The 17,866-nt window shown below is 37.8% G+C and overlaps 4 protein-coding genes across 8 annotated transcripts in view; 2 read left to right on the top strand and 2 right to left on the bottom strand.

Moving 5' to 3' along the window:
• The window catches only part of dgo (ankyrin repeat domain containing protein 6 diego), a 103,574-nt gene extending 96,721 nt beyond the window's left edge, over positions 1 to 6,853 (top strand). For all 4 annotated transcript variants that reach the window (XM_076123864.1, XM_076123861.1, XM_076123863.1 and 1 more), the window contains 3 exons: positions 1,958 to 2,059; positions 2,340 to 2,537; positions 2,777 to 6,853. In XM_076123864.1, the coding sequence (XP_075979979.1) occupies positions 1,958 to 2,059; positions 2,340 to 2,537; positions 2,777 to 5,401 (2,925 nt within the window). In that variant the 3' untranslated portion in view covers positions 5,402 to 6,853. The remainder of the gene's footprint in view (positions 1 to 1,957; positions 2,060 to 2,339; positions 2,538 to 2,776) is intronic.
• LOC142979113 (mitochondrial tRNA methylthiotransferase CDK5RAP1) lies at positions 6,769 to 11,766 on the bottom strand. Of its 2 annotated transcripts, XR_012959811.1 has the most exons (8): positions 11,119 to 11,766; positions 10,596 to 10,746; positions 9,629 to 9,843; positions 9,066 to 9,196; positions 8,541 to 8,697; positions 8,125 to 8,252; positions 7,184 to 7,750; positions 6,769 to 7,064 (listed from the first exon to the last, which is right to left on the bottom strand). XR_012959811.1 is itself a non-coding variant. In XM_076123866.1 (7 exons), exons 1-7 carry the CDS (start codon positions 11,639 to 11,641, stop codon positions 7,358 to 7,360), a joined length of 1,698 nt encoding a protein of 565 aa, XP_075979981.1. In that variant the 5' UTR covers positions 11,642 to 11,766; the 3' UTR covers positions 6,769 to 7,357. The 2 variants fall into 2 exon arrangements, 1 of the variants encoding a protein (XP_075979981.1); XM_076123866.1 differs by having other exon boundaries at positions 6,769 to 7,750.
• A 274-nt stretch (positions 11,767 to 12,040) lies between these two features.
• On the top strand, positions 12,041 to 14,119 carry LOC142979114 (PEST proteolytic signal-containing nuclear protein-like). Its single transcript, XM_076123867.1, has 4 exons — positions 12,041 to 12,200; positions 12,333 to 12,506; positions 12,688 to 12,934; positions 13,102 to 14,119. The coding sequence occupies exons 1-4, from the start codon at positions 12,170 to 12,172 to the stop codon at positions 13,265 to 13,267; spliced, it is 618 nt and encodes a 205-aa protein (XP_075979982.1). The 5' UTR covers positions 12,041 to 12,169; the 3' UTR covers positions 13,268 to 14,119.
• A 2,381-nt stretch (positions 14,120 to 16,500) lies between these two features.
• RpS26 (ribosomal protein S26) lies at positions 16,501 to 17,802 on the bottom strand. The gene is made up of 3 exons (XM_076124365.1): positions 17,671 to 17,802; positions 17,298 to 17,475; positions 16,501 to 16,699 (listed from the first exon to the last, which is right to left on the bottom strand). Exons 1-3 carry the CDS (start codon positions 17,671 to 17,673, stop codon positions 16,533 to 16,535), a joined length of 348 nt encoding a protein of 115 aa, XP_075980480.1. The 5' UTR covers positions 17,674 to 17,802; the 3' UTR covers positions 16,501 to 16,532.
• Between the last annotated feature and the right edge of the window lie 64 nt (positions 17,803 to 17,866).

The raw sequence follows: 17,866 nt of genomic DNA, 5'->3' as shown, positions 1-17,866 counted from the left end.
CAGTATATTTTCAGGTATATTGCTGGTAGTCAGTATTTTTGGGTATATTTTGGTTGAAGATTCAGTATTTTAATACTTTTTCAGTATATTTCATAGATTTTGCCGAACATCAGTATATTTTCAGGTATATTGCCCATCTCGTGTGAACAATTTTGGGTGGAAATTGGAAAAATTTCTAACAGTGATGGCATGTTAAAATACAAAAATATAACTAACTAGTTTTAGTAAATCTCTTCTATGTATACCGGTGTCGAATGCTGCATGCGAGCGCATATTTTCAAAGATAAATTTAATAAAAACGGACCAAAGAAACAGATTTATAAACAAAAATGTGTCAGCTATTTTAAAAACAAAGCAAGGTATTAAAGATGAAGGAGGTTGTGTAAATTTTAATCCTTCGAAAAGGATGTTAAAATATAATTCTAACATTTATTGTGAGCATGAATAAATAAAACGTTTTAAGAAAATCAGTATTTTTATTGGTATATCTGTCCTAACCTAACTACTGGTTTCCGTCTTTACATAAGCGTTTCTAAACCTTTTGTACGATCTCCTGAATGAATAACAATAAATGTAACTAAAGAAGCCAGAGTTTGACATTTGTTCTTTGTCAAATAAAAACTCTTTTCCATTTTCCGTGATAAGACCGGGAATCGTCAGAAAACCGCTCGCGAAGCCCTGGGGTTTTGCAGACTACGGGTTAAGAAACATTGCCTACCTAGTAGGTAATGTTATTAATTTACGGTTTCCATCGCTTAGTAGCGTAATGATCACCCCAATGCTATTACGCCCTGGATACAGACATCGTAGGTTTGAACCCTATCCGAAACAGCTTCGCCTTAGCAAATCTTATGCATAAACTACAAATTAAAACGAATTCAAATAAATAAAGAAGATCAGTGTCTGCGTACGCATAATCCATCGTAAATGAGCCAGCATTTGAGTCAGTAATAAAACTAAAACAATTCTATGACACTGGAACATGTCATAGCATTTCACACGCGCATAGTTACGTGGTACGCGGGACTATTGTTTCAAAACTTTTATTGGATAGCAAATGGATCGTTGTGGTTTGTAAAGTACAAACGTGTTTATTATGAAGGATAATATCTGTTTTAAAGTACTGTTTTACATAAATATTATGATATTGTTAAAAGCTCGAATAGTTTAGTTTTAGGAATTTGTATCTTTCGGAATAAAATAGTCATTTTAATGTCATTTTATGAAATTCAAAACGTTTTAAACTTTCGCGACACACCACATTACAATATGAATATTAGTAGTATCATCTTACCTTGGAATACCTGAGGTTGCGGCGCAGGTTCTACCGGCCGTAGTTGCAGGCTGGTTAAGCCAGCGATGTCAGGACTCTCCCTCTTATTTTGATTTCTCCAACTACCGTCACACACTACACTAACCGTGTCGCTATGCTATGAGCTAACCAATTGCAGACCATAGCGACGTTTTGTAACACTAATCACTGGATTCCACGTCGCGAAAAACTTAAAAGCGACTTCTCGATTAAATTTTTTATGGTTTTCATTTCCATCGCTGCACTAACCTTATCCTAAAAAGTCTTTAAAACTTAATAAAGTTGCCAGATAATTTGGTTGTACTTTTTCTTACCGATGCGATGCAGCAACGGAAATCGGTAATACCTATATGTATAGGTAATTGCTTTAAAATTCAGCGTCACCCTACTTACGGCTGCAAACTGCAACTTTTTTAATTTTTTTATCTTTGTCTTTTAAATGAAGGTATTAGCTACCTAGACTGTAGGTAGAGATAAATAAAGCTAGGTTCTTATAATGCACTTAGTTATAAAACTCACAAATATTACCGTGGGGGATTACGAGGTTAAATTATTATTACCGGCACCATTTTTACTTAAGCCAGAACTAAATACACCTGTTAGGTACCTACTTTTTTTAACGTTAAATATTTCACATTGTTTCAGAACGGATGCACGGCGCTCCAGCGCGCGGCGGCGGACGGTCACATCGAAGTCGTGCAACTGTTGCTGCAACATGGAGCTGATCCCAACAAGCAGGACAATGTGGTACGTATTTTATCGACAACTAGCTGGCCCGCGCAACTTCGCTTGCGTCACATAAGAGAGAATGGGTCATAATTTTCCCCGTTTTTGTTACATTTTTTACTGGTGCTCTGCTCCTTTTGGTCGTAGCGTGATGGTATATAGCCTATAGCCTTTCTCGATAAATAGGCTATCTAACACTGAAAGAATTTTTCAATCGGACCAGTAGTTCCTGAGATTAGCGCGTTCAAACAAACAAACAAACAAACAATCAAATAAATTAACAAACAAACAAACTCTTCAGCACGGAAACACGGCATGTCACGAGGCGGCGTGGAAGGGCTACTCGGTGTGCGTGTCGCTGCTGGCGCGCGCCGGCGCCGAGCTGCGCGCGCGCAACGCCGCCGCCTTCGCGCCGCTGCACCTCGCGTGCCAGAACGGACACAACCAGTCCTGCCGCGAGCTGCTGCTGGCTGGCGCGCCCCCGGACTTGCAGAACAATGTGAGTAGAGATTTTCACGTAACTTAAACTGTTTACAACTGTCTTGAGGCAGGAGATAGTAATTTTAACCTTGAATTATTTCTTATAAGCAAAGAAATACCATATTGGTTTACATAATACTGTGTGCTGTCTATTCTCTTTAAACTCGAAAACTTGTGTAAGATAAGGATATATCACGTATTGATATTGCATCGAACTCAAATATATAATAAATAAACTTTTGCATCTATTATTTCCAGTATGGAGACACATCTCTCCACACGGCGGCACGGTACGGGCACGCGGGCGTCACTCGCATCCTCATCTCAGCGCAGTGCAAAGTCTCCGAGCAGAACAAGAACGGCGACACGGCGCTACACATCGCCGCCGCTATGGGCCGAAGGAAACTCACCCGCATACTCCTCGAGGCTGGCTGCGACAAGTCCATACGTAACCACCAGGGAGAGACAGCAAGAGACATCGCCACTAGGAAAGGCTTAGAAGAAATCATTAACATTTTAAATACGCCCGTCTCAAAACAACCTAAGAAGAAACACAGAGATAAAAGTAAGGAAAGAGCCATCGATGAACCAGATGAAGGAAAAAAGAAAGACAAAGGCAAAGAAAAAGAAAAAAATAAAACTAAAAAGAACGTTCACTTCGAGACCCCGCCGCAAGTTCAGTGGTCGCCGTACGGCTGCCACTACTACCCCGACCCGAAGTTCTTCCCCAAACCAAAACTAAGCTCGTTACCCACCGAACCACTGAAAAAAGGCGAGCAGTACTACTTAGATTTGGCTGGAAATATTAAAAAGGGGCCAATAGGTGCAGGTTACACTTGTTACTGCGCACCGTTCTTCAAACATATGGAGGATAAATTGAACGAAGATAAGAAGGATTTGAAAAAGCACATTGACAGAGCTCATGAGAGGCTAGATCAGAAGGTCACAGATCTTGAGATGAAGACGCAAGGACAGATATCAGAACTGACAAGATTCGTCGCAGCTGAGAGAGCTTTATGTAAAGAACGGCACAAACATTTAGAGCAATGGTTGACGCGCGGTATGATGTTCAGACAATCGGAAAGAGTGAAGAAGCTAGACTTTAGTCCTAAAGGCTCCTTAGACATACCTCCACTGAAGAGAACTAGAAGCTTGGAGTTATTAGACGCTGATACGGAAGAATGGAACAAAGTGCACAGAATAATAAAGAGCTTCAACAAAAATTCTGAACAGTATGAGAGTCATGCCAAAGATCTGAACGATAGCAAGGCTACTTCGAAAAGTACTGAAATATTGGACAATCGTCAATCACCTAGTCCGAGGAGAAGGTATCAACTGAAGAACTCAAAGAGCAGTGATCATTTAGACGCTGGACCGAGTAGACTATCAGTTCCTCCATTTTCTAAACCACCAATACACCCGAACCATGATAGTCATTTACAGAACGTCACAGCAGAGATCCATGTAAAAGCTAATAAGATGTCGGTGTCACAATCACCGATGTCCATGGAAGTAGAGAGTTATAACCAGAGGTACTCGTCTCCTAGTCGACAGTCGGACGCCAAGTCGCCGAGCAGTAGTCACAAACATCCCAGCGATTTGGACGAAGACAAAAGCGCGAAAGACCAGAGTATACCTTTATGGAAAAGTCAGGTGCTGCAAAGAACCGCAGACGATATGAGAAAACGTGTCGCTCTTGAAAAGGAGATGTCTGATGCCATAGCCAGAAGTAAGTCTTTAGATATATCACAAGATGGATACGTGAAACTAAGAAAACAAACTAGCTATCAAGGTAAAGACGAAACTGAAAGAGAACAAAGAAAGTCTGTGCAAGAGTTAGTAGCACAAGTTGAACAGCAAAGAAGTAAATCACCTGATCCTATGCCGAGGAAGATACAGCCCACCGAAAACATAGAACCGTCCACAAGTCAAAACCCTGGCATCTTGAAAATGCCTCAACAACCCCAAAGACCAGCTCCTGTTTTAAAAGAAAAGCCACCGAAAAGCAAACGCTTTAGTTTACACAACCTTATACCATTTCCAACTAGAAAGACGTATCAAACGCCACCAAAAGAGAATGGGAACAACTCTGAAAGTAGCGACGAGGAAGACAGTCCTATCAGAAGTTCCGTACAACCTGGACCGATGAGGAATACCAACTTACTACAGACACTACCGATGCCTAATTTCGAAACAGTGTCTAAGTCTCCATCACCAGCTCCGATGTCGACACAAAACCCTTATCCTCACGAACTAAGGTCCATGATTCCAAAAGACGCTTACTTCCACGACATACCTAACAGGCAAGTGCCTTACATGGTGGACAGTGGACTACCAGTTCCCCAATACGCTTGTTCACAATACGACTACAACCAGCCAGGACTACCGAACCAGGTGCAAGCTCGGAACAGAAACCCTTTATACCACCATCAAACTGGAGTGTTCGACGCAATGATGCAGGATCACATCATGAGAGAAATGGAGCGTATACCGCACTGCTACAGCGACCACTTGGATCAGAATACTGAAGTGGAGATCGCGAATCAGAACGACTTTCGGTTATGCTACGACCCAACGTATCCGAATTTTAGGGGGAATCCGCATGGAATGACCAGAAAACCGAATCCTGACCATAGTTTGCTTCACAGTCGGTTACAGTCGTTGGCTATTAACACGCACTTGGCTGAAACCCAGAGTCAGGCGGATAGGGAGTCTCACAACGACTCGGGGTACAGTACTAAGGTGTATGGCAGCTCGCAAGGACCCTCGCCGAGCTTGTCAGGTCATGCGGATGGTTCAGACAACATATCTGGTCAGAGGGTGAATGTTATGCCGAATGGAAAGCCTATGGGAGGACAGATGGGAGCTTCGAGCTTAGTATGAAAGCTCTGTATACCTTCAAAACGGTTTATTACTTTGTGTCTTAGTGACTAATAGAAAGAGCTTGAGCTCATTAGAAATTAAAAATATAATCAAAAACGATGTGTTCAATTTGACTAATTAGAATCAGTAGAAAGAGCAATTGTTTTCAAAAGTATCTAATGTATTTTGATAAACGCAGTCTTATATTGTTGCTAGACAGCTAAAGCGCAAAAAGTCCTATATTTTAAACAGTTTAAATAACTGCATTGCAAAAAAATCTGCACAATTATCGTGTATGTATTTCTAAGTCACTCTAACATCACGACATCACATAAAGAATAACTGAATAATGAAATTTTACAAAGTACAAATTTAATGTAGGTTTAAAAGATGCCATGTATCACAATGTATTGTAATTAATTATAAGTTATATAAGTTTGTTGTTTTTCTTTAATTTTTAAATGTACAATACTCAATGTAATGATGTGTATGTCTGTATGTTTCTAATAGTACGAATAAACTGAGCGCTAATTACTTGCAAACAAAGTAGAAACAGTAAAAATTAATTACGCAGATTTCTTATCTGTATGCGTAAATTAAAAAATGTACCTACATAGTCTATAAATACACTGATTCTCAAATAAAAGGAACTCTAAAATACTCGACAAGGTCTAAAATGCTTGCATTCTTTTATCGTTTTTAAAATATGAAATCTGTCTGTCATTTACCATGTCATGTTTGAGAACAACGCAGAGGGCAGAGATGGCTCTACATAGGATAGTTTTTATTTTTATAGAGTGGAACAAACCTCATAATTGTATAAGAAAACTGCTTATATTTGCATCACTATAGCATTTTCATAAAAATGATAGGTTTCATAGGTGTCCAACCTTAATTGGTAATCAAACACATTAAACAAATATCGAAACAGAAATCTGATTCTGATATACATGCTTGCACTCATTTCACTTGCAAAATCAAAAACATTACTATCTAAAATTAATACTATGAGTTCCAATTCATGTTATGTACTCGAGAAATACTGGAAGCTGGATACTAAAGCCTGCGAAGGTTTAAACTTAGTCTCTATCATTATTGAGTTCTAAATTTCTTTTCCGACTGTCATATTTATGGCGTGATGGATAGCTCTACCAATCAATGATTCAAAAAAATATTACCTAATATCTTGAAAATCGAGCTTATTACGTGTTGATAACATTACTACCGTTTGGAAACTCAAGATTATTTCCTGCAACAATTTTTTTAAATAAAAATTATAACCGTTCGTAAGCTAAAGTAGCCCACTTGTATGCCACTTGTGTATTTAATTGTAAATTAAGCGTAATATAAACTGAACGTGTTTGTATTAATAAATGAAAGTCACAAAGTGTAGTCTTGTAATTATATTTATTGTGTTGCATCGTATTTGATTCATAACTTTGTACTGATTCATTCTAATAAAACGCACTTTTGAAGTGTTACAACTAAACTTGTCTACTTTATTTACACCTTTTTACAATAACGTATGAACTATGATCACTTACAAAGATCTCATCTTAACGAAACAGATATACATAAGTATGTCTAAAAACTGCTTCTGTGACGCATCGATAGTACCTGCGACTGCCGAGCAGCGATCCTGGGTTCGATTCTCCGGTCGAGCACTAAAGTTACTCCCAAGTGCCTTTGTCAAAAAAAAATAGATTGACCTGAGTATAAATGTTGAAATTGTAGAAGCAAATGTTTACTACATTTACTTCTACAATTTCAACATTTATATCCGAAAATAAATTAAAAATATACCTGATCTCTCACAGGTCATGTCGGATACAGCCGCACCGGTCTATGAGAGTGAAGGAATAAAGCGTGTAGTACCTGTGTATTGTGCACACATTTAGACATTACAAGGTCCTACACAGTTGTTTTCAATTAAACTGCCCGCTGTGTCCAAAAATTAGCTTAGACATAAGAAGATATTTACATTTTTGCCGCTCGCCTTTGCCCCCATTGATATTCTCTATAAAAATCACTCAAACTAGTATGATACAAAGGAACACCAAACAAGGTCGCTGACCTAGCTCCTACAATCTTCACAGCTACATAGTCACCCGGCTTCACCTGCCTTTTACCTCCATCCTCACACAACACCTCCGTCTGATCAAACACCACTCGTAAATACAGTTCATTTCTGCTCATTATTTTGCCAGATTTCTTGGCAACACCTTCGACGAGTACTAAGTGAGTGTTGCCAATTTCCGCTTCGTTTAATATTTGACATTTACGTTTGTAGATATCTAACATTTGGTTGTGGCGTTGTTTTTTTATGTGTTCGGGAACGTCGTCCTTGTAGCGACGGTATGCTGTTGTTTTCTGGAGACAAAAAATCAATAAATAGAAAATAATAATCAATAAACTATGTATATCAACACAGTTGTTTTTTTAATAGATATAGACAATCCTTGATCATGGTGTTTCCAATTAAATGTTTTCAAAAGACTACTATAATCTTTTACACTTTCTTTTCAATGAATAATCATAATATAAAGTCTCAACCTCTGAACCAGGGCTTAATCCGATGATATATTGATGAATTTTAGGTATAAAATATAAATAGATCCTTAATATAACGTATCACTAAAATATTCCTTGCACTTGGGAATCAAACTGACAAACTCCTGGTTAACCACCTGCTTACAATATGGCGACCACTATACTACAGACAACAAAAACAAAGTATCATATACCTCTCTCATGCTATAAGGGAACAGGAAAGCGACGTGGTAGTCCACCGCCTCCATCAACGTGAGCGTCTCCTGGAACTCCTCGTCTGTCTCGCCGCAGAACCCACAGATCATGTCCGTTGAGAAACCCACTGAAACAAAACATATTGATGATTTACAAATGTTATTTGAGGCCTGCATTGGGAACAGTTAGGCGGTTGGCACGCCACGCAATGTAATTCTCAGATGCCCGATGAGTTATGTCTCCACGACATCGGTAGTACAAACTCATAAATGTCAGTATACAGTGACATATCACTGAAATTTGTACATTTTATGACGTTATTAATCGCAAAGCAGTAGTTTAATATTTAAAAAATAGGCAGAAGTATTGCCCTACAATTTGTTGGGACTTTAAAGTTAATCAAGAAGCTCATTACCTCCAGGAATAGTATTCTTAACATGTTCGACCAGTGTGAGGTATGCTTCACGCGTGTATCCACGGCGCATGCGCTCCAGCACCGCGCTAGATCCCGACTGTGCCGGCAAATGTAACAATTTGCAGATATTCGGACGTTCCGATATTATTTGTAGCACCTGAAACAAGTAACATAGTCATTAGAAGGTAAGTAAAGTAAAAAAAAACTAAACCTAGAGATTGGGACTATAAAACACCTAATGCCATCTACCGAACAGTAGTGAAGTATTTTACTGCAGTCTTCTAGCGTCATCTATCGGGTACTAGCAAAACTTTTTCGACAAAACGCTTCAAATTTGCGTTTCTGACTAAAATAATACTTCTTAGCAGCGACTTGCGCCCATAATAACCATATGCGCACGCATAAAGTTCTTTGGCACTTGCATATTAGTGCCATTTAGGATCTATTATCTGGTTCGCAAACGTAAGTAAAACAAAATAGTTAACAACCGTCGTATTTAAAAAAAATAGAGGTATTGTATGTTACCTCATCAGGAAAGTCCTTGGGATGTGCAGCTGTGAATCTGATCCTCATCTCAGGGTCTACAGCTGATACTTTGTCTAACAGATCTGCAAACCTCATACCTCCCTTCTTGCTCTTGTATACTGTCTTAAATCCTGAAAAAGAAGTATAAAGCGAACTAATAACATTTATGTCGTCATTACCTAATAAGTATACTAAATAATCCGTATATGGTGGTGCTAGGAATTGAAGTTAATTCTTGCATTTTTTTAATTGCCTAGTTTTTCGACTTTATTATTATTTTGACCAGGATGGTAACTTAAAATTGTAATTGCTCTACTAATTGAACAGTGAGCTTAGCGCAAAATTTGGTTCTTTTGATTTCCTTGAGACATAGAGAGAAACAAGCTTTCTAAAGTTAGCCATACAATCTGTAAAAGGAGACTTTCTAATGAACATTAGCGTATTATGGTTCGTATTTAAACTTGAAGCAGTCAGTATCAGAAAAACATGCCTTCTTACTTGTACTATAGTTCGACCGACACAAGAAACAAGCGAAATTGCACGATTTTTCGTTGATTTCGTACCTTTAGCCATATGTGTATCGAACTTCTCAGTAGCCTGCGACACATCTCTATAACTGTTAACATTCTGTCCGAGCAGCGTGACTTCCTTAACGCCCTGGTCGGCGAGCTGGCGCACCTCGTCCACGATGGAGGTGACGGGGCGCGAGCGCTCCCGCCCGCGAGTGAACGGCACTATGCAGTATGTGCACATGTTGTCGCAACCGCGCATTATTGAACTGAAAAGAAATAATAAAGATCATGTGACGATTATTTTAGTATTAACTAGCTGACCCGCGCAACTTCGCTTGCGTCACATAAGAGAGAATGAGTCAAATTTTTCCACGTTTTTGTAACATTTTTTACCGGTACTCTGTTACTATTGGTCGTAGCGTGATGATATATAGCCTATAGCCTTCCTCGATAAATGGGCTATCTAATACCGAATTTTTCAAATCGGACCAGTAGTTCCTGCGATTAGCGCATTCAAACAAACTCTTCAGCTTTATAATATTAGTATAATTAGTATAATAGTATAATTGAATTGAAAGATGGATAAAAACAGAAATAATAAAGATCATGTGACAATTATTTAAGTATTTATAATTCCACTCAAAAGTACTTAGCTAGATAGTTGTGAAATACATGTAAATGTCTATATCTTAAAAGAATATGAAAATTTTTGAACTAATGGAGTTGTATGCATATACAACTATAGTCAATTAGTCACAAAGCATTACACACTCTGTAAACCACCCCTCTGGTGCCTGCAGCCTCACTATACTATCATAAAGGCACTGCTGCACTGGTAGTAAATTAGGAAATCTCATAGTTGTCAGTCTTACCACTTGCATAACTGACTAGTTATCTAATCTGAGTATAAATATACCACAGACTAAAGCCTAGGCCATACCAAACCTGGCCAGAAATTACTTTTCTGTATAATCTATTAATTAGTGAGCTTTATGTTATGTAATAACTAGGAACTTACATAAAAGCAGACACACTATCCTGGTTCAACCTGACAGGCACCACATCAGCATAGGTTTCATCTAAAGATAATAACACATTGACAGCGGGCTGACCATTCTCTGTGAGTGCTAGCAGTCTAGGTAAGTCTCTGTAGCTGTCTGGACCTGCCACTGTGGAAAGGTAATACATACTTGTTAGGTTTATCAATATTATTCACTATGAACAAAATTATTTATATGTTTGTTTAGTCTAGCCTACCCATATGGAAAAAAGGGGACATATAAACAAAAAGATATATGGAAACCACATCAAGAACATCAACCTAAATCAGGTTGAAAAGATAGTGATTTATTATATTCCCAATGTTTCAGAATAAGATTAAAGAATGGAGATACTAAAGAGTATAGAGGAAAACCTAAAGATTATCTATTTCAATTAATTGTTTATCAAAATATATCTAACATAGGGATACTCTACAAGACTATAAGAATCTAGCCCTGACAAATTAGTCTAAACATTGTATTATTTTTATTTTTCCTTACCAACATCAACAGCTTTCTCTTTCTCAATTAACTTCTCTTTCAGTCTCTCCGCCATACATCCTAGAATACCTATTTTTACAGCACGATCTTTAGCGCGCCTTTTAAAACCTCGTAAATGGTCTAAACGATGCCAAATCTTGTTCTCAGCTCCTTCTCTTATAGCGCAAGTCATTACAAGGAATATATCAGCTTCTTCTTCCACATCTGTCTTCTCAAAGCCTTCTTTCTTCAATATTGACCACACAATGTCAGTATCATTCAGATTCATTTGACACCCGTAAACATCGAAATAAACCTTTCTTCTCGTCTTCGTTTTAACATTTTCCAACAAGTACGGTATATGAGGACTGTCTGTGAGTACCGGTTCAGCATCTCCAATAATGAATTCTTTTAAACCAGGCCCTTCTTTTATTCTTTCTTTTATAGAAGTAACGCGAGCTGAGTTAGAGTAACATCGGCAGTTTATCGCAGAATACTTATCGATAAGCTTAGATAAACGTTGCACACGTCTTATAAATAACATTTTGGAAAACTTTTTATTTACATATCATAATAGATATCGAAAATAAACCTATAGAAATATTATAAAACCATAACATAACCTATAAACCGAGCTTTCAGCTGACTTATAATTCTGCTAAATGTAATAAGTTGTTTGTGATAGGACAATCCTAGAGAATTATGAATTGAAATGGGCTTATCATTTTTGGTAGCATTATAACTGTCAAAATGCTACTAGATGAACAAAACGCATGATTTCTAAAAATGTCGGATGTCATAAAAAATACGAGCCATTACAAATGTAAATCAATACCTGGACGTATTGCATAAGTAAAAGTTAATTAAAGATATTTCCGTGGGCTAATGACAGATAAAATCGAAATGGTTTAGATGATTTACAACAATTGAAGTGAATAAAACGTTCTCGTGACCCGAACAAAAAATAACAATGGCTGACTTTTTGTTAAGGAATTTATTTCAGTGAAAAATTAATATTTTCTTGAAATTCCGAAGAATTCATGATTAAAAGGGTGTCACAAACGAATCAACGATGAGTGGCCGTTTTCACAACTATGACAAAGGTATTAGAATGCCATGAAGTAAATCTTGCTGATAGTTCAATTTTAGAAGTAGCAAGTTTACAATACATTTTAGTTTTAGTATACTCAAATATGTATTTTTATTTATCTTTGCCAGTGTTTTCGCATTGGCAGGGTCGTCTCGATCCGCGCGCGATGATTCTAGGCCGCACAAGGACTACAACGAGAGGCGTGAGAGTCGGGAGCGGCGAAGGTCGAGATCGCGCTCCCCGCGGCGGTGGTCCCCGGGCAGGAGGCGCGACTACTCGCCTAAGAGATCATCAAGTAGCAGAGATAGGGACTATGACGGTAATTACCAGCATAAATCAATTGAACATAAATCAATTATTAGTTGACACAGTTATGCTTATTCCCTTTTACAGGAATTAGTAGCAAAACGTATTTCCTCTTGGCACCATTTCATTTATCTCCATGGTAATAATTAGTGCCAATAATATTTTAAACTTACTTCCATTAACTATTGTTGCAGATGGTAGACGTCGAAAGTCACCAGAATGGGATGAATCAGAGGATGTCCCGGCACCACCACCACCTCCTCGCATCACCAAGATATCTATTGACTTCAATAAGCCCAAGGCTCCTATCAAGATGAACTTGGGGGGTCCGGCTAAGCCTGTAGCCAAGCCTACGGTGGCTTCTGTGTTCAACGCTGATGATGATGATGAGCCTGAGGAGATGCCAGCTGAAGCTCGCATGAGGATGAGGAATATTGGAAGGTGAGGTGCTCTTGATACCCAAACGTATAGTGAAAGATATCTAATTGTTTAAGAAGGAATTTAGACTTCCAATTGGATTGGCCTTTAGTTAGTTAAATAAACAAGTTCAGTCACAAGCCTATAATATACATTTATAGAATAAGTTTTAAACATATTTTCTTTTACAGAGAAACTCCAACATCGGCCGGTCCAAACTCATTTGGCAAAACAAAGCAAGGATTCTGTGATGCAAAGAAAGTGTTTGAGAAGAACTTGAAACAAGCTCTCGAGATGGCCGACAAACCTGCCATACCAAAACTACCACAGACTATCTACAAGATAAAGGGTCCATGATATACAAATTAAAGGAATTAAGTGTAACTTAGCCTTTGCATAGTTTCATAGTCTATGATCTATTACCACTGTCTGATTTATGTTCAAAAGTATCTTGTAAAGTTTGACTTGTCATAATTTGTTCATCTTGCAATGGAATTGTTAAAACTGGTTTCGAAACCTTTAGCTAAGAGTTTTAATACATTTGTTGTCATTTTACTCAGGAACTCCAAATTTATAGAATTCTATTTATATAAGAGATATAAGCACTGATTGTTAGCAACTGATGACCAAAGTCTGTTATAAGCTAACAAAAAAAAATCTAATTCAAAATTAAGGTCTGTTATAAGGAATTGTCATGTAAAAGTTATTTCAAAAGTTTGTTTTCAAGTGTATTTCAAGTGTTTGTACTGTGGACAGTGGTATTTAGATTTTTAATCTAGTACTATAATGTAGCTTGTTTTTAAACCATTTTGCCTAACGTAAACAGTTCAAAAACTAGGAATTGATTCAACAATGATATACAATTCAATGTTTTGTTATCTTATCTACACTAAGCTTTACCAAATTTGTATGTACGAGTTAATAATTACAAACTCTATGGATTGTTAATTAAGTGTTACCAAGCTACTAAAATAATATTGTTTTTTTTTAAATTACGGTATGTTACCCTCACGTAAATACATTTTCTACTAGTTTGTTCACATTTTCTAATTACTGGCATGATTGTTTCTCCTTTTTTTTAAATATTCGTGTAATCTCAGTGAATCATAGAAATAGTTTTTTGCTAAATTATCAGCTGATATTTCAACTTTTAAATAATTTTCCTCAAATGTTTGTATGTCCTGCAGATTAATAAACAATGTACTGTAATCAAGACCTTTTATTTTGTACTTCGCCTTTATCCATACTATCCATACTAATATTATAAATGTGAAAGTAACTCTGTCTGTCTGTTACTCAATCATGCCTAAACTACTAAACCAATTTGCATGAAATTTGGTATGGAGATATTTTCATACCCGAGAAAGGACATAGGCTATATATCATCTCGCCACGACCAAAAGGAGCAGAGTACCATAAAAAAAAGGTTACAAAAAGGGGGAAAAATTTCATCCATTCTCCCTTATTGGACGCAAGCGAAGTTGTGCGGGTCAACTAGTTTTCAATAGGTTAAACATCAAACAATGCCACGATCCATCCACCTTCCTACATAGGTACTTAGCCATAGTGGAATTTTGCATGGCAATAAAATTTTAGTTCCGGATTTTATGAAAAGTAAAATATAGGGGACAGAAGACAGAACTTAATACGCGAGCGACACTACACAACTCGGCTGGTTCTTAATGTTTTCTAGATTGAATTGTTGAACCCATTTTGATGAGCTATGAAGACCAGGGGTCAAACAACGCAGCGGCATATCTATACTAATATTTTAAAGCTGAGGAGTTTATTTGTTTGTTTGAACGCGCTAATCTCAGGAACTACTGGACCGATTTGAAAAATTCTTTCAGTGTTAGATAGCCCAATTATCGAGGAAGGCTATAGGCTATATAACATCACGCTACAGTAATCAGGAGCGGAGTAGCAACGAAAAATGTTACAAAAACGGGGAAAATTTTGACTTATTCTCTTAAGTGACGCAAGCGAAGTTGCGCGGGTCAGCTATTACTAATACTCAGACAGCTTTTTGCGTGTACTATACAGAACGCTCTACTTACAATTTCATTGTGAAGTTACTGGATACCTACGAATATGTGGCGCGGTCGATACTGTATACCACTGCCACGCAGGGGTATCAGGTTGCAATCCCGGGTCAGGTCAAAAGTTGTTTTTCTGTCAAGAAATACATAGAAAATTGCGGAGTTAGTATGTGGAACTCCGTGCCTCGGGAATTCTCTGCTCCGGTATTAGAATTGAAGGTACATTGTGCACACATTTTGGAACTATAAACAAAGTCGTGCACCGTTGGTCGGTTTCTATGAATCTGAGTTTCCGTTAATTGGTTGTTCTTCCGACAACGCAGACGTTCAACTAGACAACTACCTACGCTCAAGTTGTTTTGTTTTACGTTCTGTTCAACCTAGAAATAAGCACTCATTGATTGATAAGGTTCAACGTATGTCTTCGGCAGGGCAAGAGTACTTTGGCATGCAGAGGTGAGCTTAGGTTGCCACCACAAACCACGTCTACCTGGACCCTAAACTTAAACAGTTGTGGTAGCAACGTTGCAAGCGAAGAATGCCAATGCTTTCTTATCGGTGTTATCATGCCTACCTAATGTAACTTGTTACGCAGCAATCGTCTAGGCAGTCAGCTCGGGTACACGGATTTCAACTCACTCCGTATAGTTTCATGCTAGTAACTAATGTTTCATAACGCCTACCGTAATTTCTGGACAGTACCTATCTTTTAGGTTAAGCCTCAGGAATCAGGATGCCACGGTAAATAAAATTATTAGGTACCTACTCTGTGGCTGGGTTGTACAATGACGGACTTGACCTGCAATGCTGTGCCTACTGTTCGGTAGTAGTCTTCACGTGAGGAATACTGTCAAATTGGGGTTTTGCCTTGCCCAATCATTCCAGATACATGCCTTCGTCGGAAGCGTGCCTAAAAATCTTTATCATGCTACTCAACCTGAAGACTACAAAGTCCCTGTTCAAAGCTATTTCCAAATTATACTAAGAACCTGGTATATTTTGTTTGTAGACTACACTGACTAATTCTACAAGGATCGCAATCACATTCTATCTCGCCTAGCAACTGCCATTCACCATAACTCGAACAACTTGGAACAGGTGCATAACACTGTTTGGTGTAAAGTCAATCTGGGTAACTTTAATTCATTATTTTTTCATATGAAACCAAAACAATTAATAAAAGTTTGCAAAACTAAAATAAACTTTTATCAATAATTGTTGGTTTCGTATGAAAAAAATATCGAAAATAGTTCATGTTCCCACTGTCAATGTTACCCAAATGAATCTAAGTTACCCAGATCGACTATAATGTTTGATGACTACCATTATTCCACCTGCTTTAACATGTACATGTCTACCCCCCGTTTCTGAGGAACATTTAGCGGTAGTTAAACTATTCAATAGTGATTATGCTGATATAAACAAGACAGTTAGAATAGATAACTACTGCTAAAACTGCCTCAGAAGCTGAACATAAAAGCAGGTAGGAAGACACTTAAAATTGTATATCAAAGGGTTAAATATAAACTATTATAAAAATGAAACAATAAATTGGGTTTTCTTATATTTTATTAAGAATCGCCTCACTTCCTCTGCACATTCTGTGGGCGCTGCATGTCCCTAGGGTACGTGCTCTTGGGTGGTGTGCGGATCCTCCTGTCCTTCTTTGACCTGTTACGCACTACTTTGCTGTGGATTGCGCACGAGACACAGTAGTGGAGCTTTGCATACAGCTTGGGGAGCTGGAATGCTGCGGACAAAATCAAATAATTAGTTGACTATAAAATAAATTTCCTATGTGTTTCTGAGATATTTTTCACTGGATTTGATTCGTTATCTTCAAAATTCTTGTATTAAAAATAGTATTTTTTCACTTTGTACAGCTTTCAGACAATTATTGACTTAATTAGGATTAAAATAGTGCACAAGCATGCAGACCCTGGGAATACTGCTCAAGGAAACTACAACATTTAGTATTGGAAGAAGGCATGGAGCTAAAATGCTACTTTAAATCCACTGACTTAAAATGGTAATAATTCAGGTATGCTTTTATCAGATACATTAATATGAATTGATATTGTATCTCTCCAACATCTACATATCTAATGATTCATCAGGAGAAGCTTGAACCAAACCTGCCTCCCAGTTAGTCAATCATTATAGGTTAGAATAGATCAAACGCAAAATAGCAAAACATTACTCATACTGACATTTACTGTAGTAGATTTTAGAGGTTATGAATTTGCTTTGTTGATTTCTTACACTAAGTAATTAGTCAGATTGAAATGAGTGATTTGTTTGAAATTTTAATGAATTATTCGATAAAAATTCACAAGAAAACTGCTTACATGCATATACGGAGGCTTCATTGATATCTCTGACGGCGGCCGCTTCGACGATATTCCTGATCACGAACTTTTTGATAGCCTTATCCTTAGGCACGCATCGCGCGCAGTTGGTGCACCTCACGGCCTTAACGTGGCCACGGCCGTGCTTGGCGCGTCCTCCATTACGGCGTTTGCGAGTCTGAAAACATAAATCGGGCGCTCTTCAGGCCACATGCTCAACTTGACAACGGTGACGCGTGCATTTCACGCATCCACAAAATCCTGGAAGTTTATTTAGCAACAATCCAATCGTATCACTTGTTCACGTATTTAGCCAGCATTTTGAACTAATTTGAGTGTTTTTAGAATATTTATTTCATAAAAGTTTACGCACCATGTTTCTAACCTCCGAATCGGTGAACGAAGAACGACGGAAAAGAAATTTTGAGCATAGAGCAGTGACCGACTCGATGACATTGAACGGTTTCCGTTCATTCAATTTCAATGTTGCTAGATACAAAATATTGAAAACAACAAGTTATTAATTAATTTATTCATCATTATTTATTGAATTACATGATTAGACGTTC

Source organism: Anticarsia gemmatalis, chromosome 16, assembly GCF_050436995.1.
Source record: "Anticarsia gemmatalis isolate Benzon Research Colony breed Stoneville strain chromosome 16, ilAntGemm2 primary, whole genome shotgun sequence".
In the NCBI taxonomy this organism is placed as follows: domain Eukaryota; kingdom Metazoa; phylum Arthropoda; class Insecta; order Lepidoptera; family Erebidae; genus Anticarsia; species Anticarsia gemmatalis.
The sequence above is the reverse complement of the archived record's forward strand: the minus strand, read 5'-3'. Positions and strand labels throughout refer to the sequence as shown.

Excerpts from the sequence above, each read along its gene's own strand:
- LOC142979113 (XM_076123866.1), bottom strand. The coding sequence starts at position 11,641 with ATGTTATTTATAAGACGTGTGCAACGTTTATCTAAGCTTATCGATAAG. Across the intron at positions 9,197-9,628 it reads CGATACACATATGGCTAAAG|GATTTAAGACAGTATACAAG; the intron begins GTACGAAATCAA and ends CTTCTTTTTCAG. Across the intron at positions 8,698-9,065 it reads CCAAGGACTTTCCTGATGAG|GTGCTACAAATAATATCGGA; the intron begins GTAACATACAAT and ends TACTTGTTTCAG.
- LOC142979114 (XM_076123867.1), top strand. The coding sequence starts at position 12,170 with ATGAGTGGCCGTTTTCACAACTATGACAAAG. Across the intron at positions 12,201-12,332 it reads TTTTCACAACTATGACAAAG|GGTCGTCTCGATCCGCGCGC; the intron begins GTATTAGAATGC and ends TCGCATTGGCAG. Across the intron at positions 12,935-13,101 it reads AGGATGAGGAATATTGGAAG|AGAAACTCCAACATCGGCCG; the intron begins GTGAGGTGCTCT and ends TTTCTTTTACAG.
- RpS26 (XM_076124365.1), bottom strand. Across the intron at positions 16,700-17,297 it reads TGAAGCCTCCGTATATGCAT|CATTCCAGCTCCCCAAGCTG; the intron begins GTAAGCAGTTTT and ends TTTTGTCCGCAG.